The sequence below is a fragment of the Entelurus aequoreus genome, linkage group LG20 (assembly GCF_033978785.1).
Source record: "Entelurus aequoreus isolate RoL-2023_Sb linkage group LG20, RoL_Eaeq_v1.1, whole genome shotgun sequence".
In the NCBI taxonomy this organism is placed as follows: domain Eukaryota; kingdom Metazoa; phylum Chordata; class Actinopteri; order Syngnathiformes; family Syngnathidae; genus Entelurus; species Entelurus aequoreus.
In genome coordinates, this window is record NC_084750.1 from 601,653 (window position 1) to 613,633 (window position 11,981).

Genomic DNA, 11,981 nt, shown 5'->3' on the forward strand with positions numbered 1-11,981 from the left:
GTTTAAAGCCTTAGAATGTCTTAAATTCTATCAAAGTCCTGTAAAAAAAAGTCTTGAATTCGTCCTTAAAAGGTCTCAAAAATTATATTGACAATATTTTAATTTGTAATAAATACATCAACTAATTAACTGTATTGGCCGGTCAGAATTCTGGAGCAGGACGAGTGTGCGGTGATGTGTATGTTACAGCAGAGTTTAGCTAGCAGCGGATATTAGGAAAGCCTACAGCAAAGCAGAGTTATTTGTGTAAGATGGTAAGTGCAAATTCCACCATTTGTGGCTGTAGAACAAATCATGTAGAGCAGTGGTTCTCAAATGGGGGTACGCGTACCCCTGGGAGTACTTGAAGGTATGCCAAGGGGTACGTGAGATTTTTAAAAAATGTCTGTCAAAAAGAACTGTGAAAAGAAATGCAACAATGCAATATTCAGTGTTGACAGCTAAATTTTTTGTGGACATGTTCCATAAATATTGATGTTAAATATTTCTTTTTTTGTGAAGAAATGTTTAGAATTAAGTTCATGAATCCAGATGGATCTCTATTACAATCCCCAAAGAGGGCACTTTAAGTTGATGATTACTCCTATGTGTAGAAATCTTTATTTATAATTGAATCACTTGTTTATTTTTCAACAAGTTTTTAGTTATTTTTATATCTTTTTTTCCAAATAGTTCAAGAAAGACCGCAACAAATGAGCAATATTTTGCACTGTTATACAATTTAATAAATCAGAAACTGATGACATAGTGCTGTATTTTACTTCTTTATCTCTTTTTTTCAACCAAAAATGCTTTTCTCTGATTAGGGGGTACTTGAATTAAAACATTTTTCACAGGGGGTACATCACTGAAAAAAGGTTGAGAACCACTGATGTAGAGGACAGTGTTTGTCAACATTGTGGCGAAAGGGAAAGATAATGAAAAGGTTTAAAATCCTGGAAAAGTTTGTGTCAAATGACGTTAAAACACCTGCACAACTGTACATAGTCAACCAACCTCCCAAAGGACCATGGTTGACAAAGGGATTGATAAATGCTTGCAATCAGAACAATACATTGTATTGAATATTTTTGAGACAAAGATTAATAGAAGCAGATAAGTACAAAACGAATAAAAATAAGCTAACCAACCTCTTAAGAACAAGTAGAAAATAATATAGTCATTTGACAGGAACAAAAACAATATGAGAGCAACATGGGGCATCCTAAATAGTGTTATTAAAATGGTGCTAAGAAGGTTTTCCTAAATACTTCTCAGATGGAAATGCAAAAAATCACAATATGTACGAAGTAGTTGAAAGCTTCAATAAGTACTTTGTGAACATTGGACCAAATCTGGAGGAAAAGATTCAAAATACTGGGTCAGTTGAGGACTTGAATGACACCACAGACAGAAATGTCAACTTGAGGTTCTTTGTTAATGTGACAAAAGAAGAAATAATCAAAATTATAAAGAAATGTAAATCCAAGACCTCAACTGGCTGTCCATAAATAGATATGAAAGCCATAAAAAAGTTATTGAAGACATTTCAGAACCTTTAAAATATATCAGCAACCAATCATTTCAAACAGGCAAATTCCCTAACAAAATGAAAATGGCCAAAGTTGTTCCTATTTATAAAACTGGAGACAAACGCAAGTTTACAATTTATAGACCTGTTTTTGTACTTCCACCATTTTCTGAAACCATCAAAAAATTATTAAACAACAGATTGGACAAGTTCATTAATAAATGTGGAACACTTGCAGAGAACCAATACGGATACAGAGTTAACATTTCAACAACAATGGCATAAGTTAAAATAACAGAGGAGATATGCAATGCAATATATGTTAAACAATGTGCAGCTGCAGTGTTTATGGATCTAACAAAAGCATTTGACACAATCATAATATTTTAATAAACAAATTAAAACGGTATGGCATCAGAGGGCTGGTCTTGAACTGGGTAAGAAGCTACTTAAAGGGGAGCTGGCCTTTTTTGGGAATTTTCGTTCACAGTCATTATGAAAGACATGACGACGGCTGGGTTTTTTTTCAATGCATTCTAAATATTAAATAAATGCGATCAAAAGTCTGCTTACAATGGAGTCCATAGGAGTCGCTCTGTTCCGCCTATAAAACATAAAAAAACATCCAAACACTTCCATTAATGTTTTATATACATAATGTAAGTATATATGTAATGTAGTAACATTTATAATAACATTTAAAATGTACACATTTTGATCATTTTAAGCTTACGGGGCGCATTAATTTAGAAAAACGCATCACGATGTTAGCTTTTTTTTAACAACATGACTGATTATTACTCCTCACTGCAGACTTCATGAGAGCCAACAAACATGACAGCACATGCCTAGTGGTTAAGCACATGCCTAGTGGTTAGAGTGTCCGCCCTGAGATCGGTAGGTCGTGAGTTCAAACCCCGGCCGAGTCATACCAAAGACTATAAAAACGGGACCCATTACCTCCCTGCTTGGCACTCAGCATCAAGGGTTGGAATTGGGGGTCAAATCACCAAAAATGATTCCCGGGCGCTGCCACCGCTGCTGCTCACTGCTCACTTCCCAGGGGGTAGGGTGATGGGTCAAATGCAGGGGATAATCTCACCACACCTAGTGTGTGTGTGACAATCAGTGGTACTTTAACTTTTAACATACACAATGTTGACATCTATAGTTATTTTGCGATAAAAACACGCTACTCGTAAATGGCGCGTGCAACACCAACAACAACAAACATGGCGGTAGACGTTAAGTTAAATCATGAAATAAAACTTTTACAGAGCAAAAACGATGCATATTTATCAGGGAGAGTTTTGATACCAATGTCCTTGACTCAGCCACTCACAATGAAGTTGTAGACCTCCATGCTTTTCCAAGTTTTCATCTGTTTTGTCGTGTAGAATGATGTCTGGAGCACAATAGTTCCATATGTCTGGGAACGCTTCCCACGTATAATTCTTGATATCACTCCACAAATCTTTTTTTGATAAAGTATAGGGATCTATTTCATCGCATAGTTACATTTTTTGCTCGCATCTGCTTTTAGTGGTAATATTTAGGCTCCTTGCTTACTCAGGTAGTTTGCTACACAATAGCCATGTTGGTTTGGTTGGCCACCACTTCTTCGTTCACCGGAAGTAAACATCTCAGAAAAAGTCACGTGACTAAATACAATTAATACTGCCCCTGTTACTACTTGGTATTTGTTCCATACCCACATGTTTAGTATCACCCAAAACAAATGTACAGTTTCAATAGGGCTGGGCCAATAATACGATATCAATATATACCGCGATAGACACGTAATCGATATCAATATAAAATGCGTTCGTTAAAATATTAAACATACATTTATATGTTTTGGTCTGAAGAAACCAGAAAAATATGAAGCAAGATTCGTTTTATGAAGTCACTCGTGCTTTGGGAACGCAACAAACAGGAAACAGGAAGTGTCACTGAGCAATGGAAGGGAGACGCTAACAGCCAATTATGTAGAGTTACACCTTTCCTGCTCTTCGGCCTCCTGTCCCAGACCGTAGTCGAGGAGCGCAGGGGAGACGTTCCCTCCAGGGCTGATGTTTTCATCGGGGGTAACATCCCTTACTTTACCCGCTTTCGGGTCAGAATGACCCAACACACTGCCATTCTTAAAAGAGCACACACACACATCAATACTCTCATAACACTAGTGTGGTTGCGCCGTCTTTCTGTCTTACTGTGGGTTCTCTGCATGGAGTGAGAAGAGAAACTGTAATAAGTTGATATATCAGACGATAATGCAGACGGTGCGGCAACAGTCGGACACTTCAAATTTGTGGGTTTATTTAGTTGCTTCTCAAACCACTGTAGTGTTCAATAGCTTATACACTCCTGCCATCCCGTGTCTCAAATCTGTAACTACCTTCAAATCTACTTTAATTACTTTATTACCTTAGCCACGCTCATCCTACCTGGCTAGCAGACACTCTCTCCACTGATGAATAGCAGCCTTGGTAAGTTGGAAATAGTTTTACTGTATTTATTAGCAGACCTAAATAAGTCATAAAAAGTATCAATAAATATCGATATTGATCAACTTATAAAACATATAGTTTTCTCAACCTTTAGTTTCAAACAGAAGAATAAAATGCTTATTACATTTTAACAGAAGTGTACATAAAAACATGTTACAACAGAAAGTAACCAGATATTAACATTAAATTAACAAGTAGATTGATAGTTTTGAGAAAATAATACAACTGTAAATGATGTAATAGGTTACTGTACAGTATATGTTGGCAACTAAATTAAGAGCCTTTGGAACCTCTTTTAAAATGGTTTTATTATCAATTCTGTATTAATATATTGCAATATAGATTTTAGGCCTTATCGCCAATCCCTTGTAAAAAACAAAAAACAAAACTCAGCCCCAGCTTGGTTGTCTTATCCTCTAAATAATTGTGTATAGTTTGGCGTTTTTTCCCCCCCACAAAGATTTAGGACCAGTTCATACAATAGCTCGTTATTTATTTTTGATACATTTTATCCGGTCCGCGGCATGAGTTTGCTAAGTATAAAAATGAGCCAAAGTTTTTGAATGAAAGAAACTGCTGTTCTAAATGTGTCCACTAGATGTCGCAATAGCGATTATTTGTATCTTTGTAGATTATGTTACGTATGTAAAAAATACTAAACCACATGATGTTAGTGCACCAGTCGAGGAAAGTTAGAAAACTACATAAATACCATCCTGTAATTTGATTTTGATATTTTTTTATCGTGATAGATTGAAAATTAACACCAATAAGTTGACTGATGAACATTATCCCATAATTTATTCAGAAAGTATAAATAACGACAAATAAAGATGGAATACTATTAACCGCAAAATGTAAGTGTAAAAAAAACAACCAATAAGAACATCATGATTTGTACATTTTCAGAATGTGCTTGTTCTATTTTTAAACAAAGAAAACAATCGTGCTGTGATTTTACCAGTCCAGCCCACTTGGGAGTAGATTTTTTTCCCCGATCTAAAATGAGTTTGACACCCATGATGTAAACGTACTGAATGTCTCATGTGACTGAGCAAAGCTGGACGTTTCTAAAGCATGTTTTTTTTTGTGTGATGCAGACGTATGTGAAGAACATATTCTCCCTGAGCACCAGAAGTGGAGATTCAGGATGGAGCAGGAAGCACCACAGCCCTCCCACATTAAAGATGAAGACAAAGTGCCAGAGACCCCTCACATTAAAAATGAAGAGGAGGACCCATTGGCCCTCCACCTTAAAAATGAAGAGGACCCACTGACTCCCCATTTTACAGAGGAAGAGATGCCACAGACCCCTCACCTAAAAAAGGAAGAGAATGAGCCACAACCCCCCCACATCAAAGAGGAAGAGGAGGAACACAGCATCAGTCAGGGGGGAGAGCATCTTAAATGGTTGGAGGAGTTCCCTGTGATTGTGAAGAGTGAAGATGACGGGGTCAAAGGTGAAAATGAGGAGAAGAGAGTGGTGGAGCCTCCAAGCAGTAGCTCAACTCAACACATGACAACAGAAGCTGATGGAGACCACTGTGGAGGATCACAAGAAGACAAGCTCTTAGCTCCACTATCAGATAGTGACGACACAACGTCACACTCTCCTGACACTGATGATGAAGACTCTAAAGGTGATAAGACATGTCGCACTGACAACACACGCTTTAAGTGTTCTCACTGTAACAAAATGTTTAAATATCATTGTCGTCTGAAAAGACACTTGATAATACACACTGGAGAAAAACCATTCTCCTGTTCAAGATGCAACAAAAGCTTTTCTGACCCATCAGCACTGATAAAACACATGAGAACACACACTGGAGAAAAACCTTTTTCCTGCTCAGACTGTGGTAAAGGTTTTACGCAAAAATTTAGTTTGAAAGTACACATGCAAATACACAGCGGGAAAAAAACATTTTCTTGTTCAATCTGTGGTAAAAGTTTTGTACAAAGTAATAATTTAAAAGTACACATGAGAATACACACTGGTGAAAATCCTTTTACCTGTCCAATCTGTGGTAAAGGTTTTGTAACAAGTCAAAATTTGAAATTACATCTGAGAACACACACTCGAGAAAAACCTTTTATCTGTTCAATCTGTGGTAAAGGTTATGCATCTAGTCAATATTTAAGACTACACGTGAGAACACACAGTGGAGAAACAGCTGTTACCTGTTCAATCTGTGGTAAAGGTTATGTAACGAGTCAATATTTGAAATTACACATGAGAATACACACTGGTGAAAAACCTGTTACATGTTCAGTCTGTGGTAAAGGTTATGTAAACAATCAAAGTTTGAAAGTACACATGCAAATACACACGGGTGAAAAAACATATTCCTGTTCAAACTGCAAGAAAAGCTTTTGTAACCAAGCAAACTTTGTAGCACACATGAAAACACATACTGGTGAAAAACAATATTCCTGTTCAAGCTGCAACAAAAGTTTTTGTGACCGATCAGCACTAGCAGCACACATGAGAACACACACTGGTGAGAAAGAGTTTAGTTGCAGTGAGTGTGGTGAAAGATTCTCTTATAAGTACCAGTGTAAGAAACACAAGTGTGCTGGTGAGAACAGCAGCAGCAAATGAAGTCAAAACTTTGATCAATTTTGAATTTCTAACAACATCAGCACATACAGTATAACATGAGTGACATCATTGTTGTGTGTATAACACCATCCGTGCATCCATTTTTTTACTGCTTGTCCCTTTCAAACTTGTTAAAATGCTTCTAACAATTATAAGTGAGATATTTTAAATTGATTCTTGTTTCTCTCAAGTACATCTTTCAATATACAACATTGTGCACGTTGTTTATTTGAACTGCAAAGATGAGTAAACAGTACAAAACATACTGTATGTTACATACAATAAACATTTTATGTGTGTATATTTATATATATATTATTCATAATTCACTTTTGTACTTATTCACAATAATGTTTTATTAGGTTTTTAAAATATTGAAGTGTTAGATATTTTCATGTCCAACTGTAAATGGTTCCATAGATGAACTCATTTTATATATTATACATATTTGTTTTACATGTGTTCATACCTTTGCTTTTGAGTACACATAAATCCCTCTTAGTTCATACTTACTGGTTCACATCTGAAACATCTTCTGGACCACTTCTGGAAGCATATTATTATTGACTTTATACATCATTTGAGCAGTTTTGTTTTAAACAAGATCATTTACTTCTAATATGTGAGCCTTTACTCTCTTTTGTAATGTGAATATTGTTTTGTGATTGTTTTATATGTATGTCCCCAGACCTTTTATGCAATAAGTAATGTATGCTTCAAAAAAGCTGGGTACAATAAATGTAGTCAATAGTTATGTTTGTATTTTGTTCTTTATATGATTTACATGTAGTTTGCAGCTTAATTAATCAACTATGATAACTCCTAACAATGCAATTACCTTTACTCTTTTTATTTCAATATTATCTATCATCTTTTTATGAATGCACCCGACACTTATTTGAAAAAAATGGATAATGTATATCGCTGTGCCTTACGTTTTATTACTAGTTGTGGTCAACTGTCCATCTTTGTCAGTTCGCAGATGGATGTTTTTTATATATAAATCACTTCTTGGTCTGGTTCCCCCTAATGGTGTACTTATATGTGTAGATTCAAGTCGCTACAATTTAAGGTCGCAGGACATACTTAGCATGTTTGTTCCTAGAGCCAACTCAAGTCTAAGTAAAAAAAAGCCGTCAGACTTGCTGCTCCATGGTCATGAAATGACTTACAGAAGGATCTGAGGTTGCCTGAGCTCATCACTTTGGGAGAATTTCAGGCCATTTTAAAGGATGATGAAACTGTTTCTATTGGGCACTGTATTTGTTTTAAGTTGTTTTTACTGCAACATTTTATATATTTTTTGACCTATCACATGTTTTTATGTTAATATAAAGTATATAAGTGAAATTAATTTTATTCATCTAGCGCTTTTCTCTAGTGACTCAAAACCAACCCAAAAGTTCAACAACATGTCTGCTATGTTCCTTGATATTAATTCTACACGACAACTGGCACTACATCCATGCCTAGAACTGTCCAGGTTTTAGTTGCTCTTTCTCTACTAAGCATGTTTCATTGTTCAGTTCGATGCAGACAACATTTGACTACCGGCCAGCATCACACAGAATTGGAGCCAGAGAATTGTACCTGTGTTTGGTTGCTGCCATATTTCACATATTGTTTGAAAGGTGTACTTTATGCATGAATGTGTCCAAATTGGAGTTGCTTCTTCCACTTATGGAAGATTGTGTCACTCAGAGTCTACATTTCAAATGCTCTTCCTCATAACAGAATCCATCATTGACTTTCAATACACAATCATTGGCAGTTCACTGATAAATTCTCATTTGCCATGTGAGAGACCTGCGTCCGATTCCCGGCCAATGCAATAAGTTTGTTTCATCAGAGCTGATGTTGAAAATGTACAATATCTTTGTACAGCCTCGACCAACTTACAGTTAAAGTGGGGATACAGTTGCGATCAAAAGTTTACATACACTTGTAAAGAACAATGTTATGGCTGTCTTGAGTTTCCAATACTTTCTACAACTCTTGTTTTTTTGTGATAGAGTGATTGGAGCACATACTTGTTGGTCACAAAAAACATTCATGAAGTTTGGTTCTTTTATGAATGTATTATGGGTCTACTGAACATGTGAGCAAATCTGCTGGGTCAAAAGTATACATACAGCAATGTTAATATTTGGTTACATGTCCCATGGCAAGTTTCACTGCAATAAGGCGCTTTTGGTAGCCATCCACAAGCTTCTGGTTGAGTTTTTGACCACTCCTCTTGACAAAATTGGTGCAGTTCAGCTACATTTGTTAGTTTTCTGACATGGACTTGTTTCTTTAGCATTGTCCACACGTTTAAGTCAGGACTTTGGGAAGGCCAATCTAAAACCTTCATTCCAGCCTGATTTAGCTATTCCTTTACCACTTTTGACGTGTGTTTGGGGTCATTGTCCTGTTGGAACACCCAACTGCGCCCAAGACCCAACCTCCGGGCTGATGATTTTAGGTTGTCCTGAACAATTTGGAGGTAATCCTCCTTTTTCATTGTCCCATTTAAAGCACCAGTTCCATTGACAGCAAAACAGACCTTGGGCATAATACTACCACCACTATGCTTGACGGTAGGTTTGGTGTTCCTGGGATTAAGGGCTCAACTTTTCTCCTCCAAACACATTGCTTGGTATTGTGGCCAAACAGCTCGCAACAAAACTTTTCAGGTTTGTTGTGAGGTTGTTGCATTCCTTTATCGCTTTATATGAAAAGGCTGATTGTGCAAAAGAGGTTTTACATCTGCCCCCTGGTGTAGGCACGTGTGTTTCTAGTTGTCACAGCAGCAGACGATGGCGTGGAACACCGCAGAGGCCACCTCCGTGTATATGTTTTTTGTTTTTGTTTTGTAGTTGTTTTACTTTTGTGGCTGTGTGTAGAAGTGGCTGGTTGCATCAGCTCTGCTCTTTTAATGTCTTTAATGTCCTTTGTGTTCTTTGATGTTTCCCTCTTACACACATGTTTGTGTGCTGTGGCTATGAGGTTTTTTTTCCCCTTGGCCTCAGTCTGCACCCCCTCTCCAGGGCCCAGGCTTAGACTGAATGTTTTTATTTTATTGTTATTATTTCCCCAGCGTTTACTTGATCCTCCCCTTTTTGTAAGGGCGCCGGAAGTTGGCAGACGCGTCAGCAATCCTGTTCTGTCTCCCTGTAATGTTTGTCTGCTTTTGAATGGGATTGTGCTGAAAATCTTAAATTCCCTTTGGGGATTATCTAAAGTATTTCTGATTCTGATTCTGACTGGACAAAGTGCTTAAAAGGCACTGATGCAGTTTTTTTTGTTTTGTTTTTTTAATCAAGGATTCATTCGTATTGATGCTAATCTTTGAATGTTCTCAAAATGTAACAGTCTATATTTTTGAAGTGTTGTTGTGGTATTTGGTCAAGGATTTTGAGCGATTGTTTGTGCAAGGTTTCCAATGACCTCAGTGTGACTTTGCTTGCCTGGGACCAACATGTTTTACGATAATAAAAACGAGGCATAATCATTGCATTAAAATAAGTTTGAGCTGCTTCCAGTGTTAACAAATTCCTGAATTCCTGGTGACATCTCTGCGCTGCTGACGTTACTACATGTAAGAGGATCCCCTGCTGGCCTCCCTATGAACTGGTCTTTCACATTATTAACCGTATCCACTCGGCTTCCATTGCACCGGTCACCCAGGGGGAGGGGACAATTTCAATTAGGCCAGACAAAAAGTTATTATTTTGGGGGTAGATATTTTGGTCTTTCACAAATAAATTCTCATGTCAGCCTAGTCCAAAATGAAGCACACGTAAACCTGATAAACTGTTACAATAAAAGACAGACTTATGATTACTTGTGGGAAAATTTACGTTATTCTCTCGATATAAAACTGTCAGGATGAAAGCTAAATGTACCCGATTACCTGAAACTTGGTGGGGCTAAACTGTATTTTTACTTGATGAAGGTATTTGAACCAGATGACCTATGAGGAGTGGGTGGTACTTGTGAAAAGGGAGAAGTTGCTATTTTGCGAGTGATGTGTATTTCTGGTCTTGTCATCCTCGTCCGGACAGAATGGTGCCACGGCAGTGCGGCCGGATCAAAAGAGACGTCGGAGACGCATTACTGAACAAAAAGTTCCTTTATTATAAGCGAGCGTCATTATACAGGACTGCAGTTCCTGGAGGAGGTCTAGTCAAAAAATGTGTCTCTTCTAATGTGGAGAACCCAAACCACAGTCTCATATTCATTGTTCCTGCGTCTGGGTGCGTGTTAAACACCCTCCACACTCATCTATGTTTGACACATTTTAGCTGCTCGATATTTCTGATTGATTATATTTCAGGAGGTTGTCACAGAAGTAAACAAGGTAGGAGTCCAACTTTCACATACTCTTAATATTATATATATATATATATATATATATATATATATATATATATATATATATATATATATATATATATATATATATATATATATATATATATATACCTACTGCTTCTTCACATACAGTCAGCTTTTTTAGCCCAATGCGGCCCCAAGTCAAAAATGTTAGACACCCCTGGGGCCGTACTTATCAAGCTTCTCAGAGTGCCATTTTACACTTAAGTCCTGAGAATTTGCGAAATTTAGTCCTACTCTCAAACTTAAGAATAAAAGCTTTTTATCAACGTTCTTAAGTCTAAGAATCACTCCTACTCTCCACGATATTTAAGAGACATTCAGAGGTGTCTTAAGTGGTTAGGAGTTGCCAGCAGGGGATGGCACTGAGGCGAGAGAGACGTGCGCGAACGTTCAGGGAACGGAACAATGTTTTTTTTTTTTGATGACGAGCAGCTGATCAAACGGTATCGTTTAGACAGAGCGGATATTATTTTTGTCACAGATTTAATACTTTTCGATTCCTTGTTGATTTCTGCATGTGTCTGCAGTGGGCTAGTATATATAGAGCCACCCACACCAGTTTCAAATTAGTTGCCTAATTAATGAATTGGAAAGAAAATGTTATGACAGTAGCGTATGTGTGTGGCCGTGAGGTGAGTGACGTCAGTGAGTGTGTGGGCGATAGAAGAGAGGGAGCGGTAGCGTGAGTGCCGGCGGGGACTAGTTTGTTTTGTATTATTTTGTAGTTTATTGTCAAAATATACACTCCCATTGTCCACTTAAATATTTCCAAGATATTTCTTTATTCTTAGTCAACGGATTCCCTTCCGTGATTGGTCATTTCTATGGACACAGAAATGACGTCACCTAAAATTCCGTTTACGGCACATAGTAATGTCGTAATTCAGCTCTGAGTGTGACACTTAAGATTCAGTCCTACACTTCGCTGAAAGTGTGAGTAAGATGCTTGATAACTAACTTTTAAGTGCAGCTTTCAGCG

The 11,981-nt window shown here is 37.2% G+C and overlaps 2 protein-coding genes across 9 annotated transcripts in view; one reads left to right on the forward strand and one right to left on the reverse strand.

Moving 5' to 3' along the window:
• Positions 1-11,981, reverse strand: part of LOC133635751 (uncharacterized) — a 283,249-nt gene that overhangs the window by 185,358 nt on the left and 85,910 nt on the right. The window lies entirely within an intron of this gene.
• The window catches only part of LOC133635752 (zinc finger protein OZF-like), a 99,991-nt gene that overhangs the window by 60,852 nt on the left and 27,158 nt on the right, over positions 1-11,981 (forward strand). For 4 of the 8 annotated variants that reach the window (XM_062029011.1, XM_062029012.1, XM_062029014.1 and 1 more), the window contains one exon: positions 5,121-7,315. The exons of the other annotated variants lie outside the window; for them this stretch is intronic. In XM_062029011.1, the coding sequence (XP_061884995.1) occupies positions 5,121-6,622 (1,502 nt within the window). In that variant the 3' untranslated portion in view covers positions 6,623-7,315. Of the gene's footprint in view, positions 1-5,120; positions 7,316-11,981 lie in introns of those variants that run through there. 8 annotated transcript variants of the gene reach the window in all.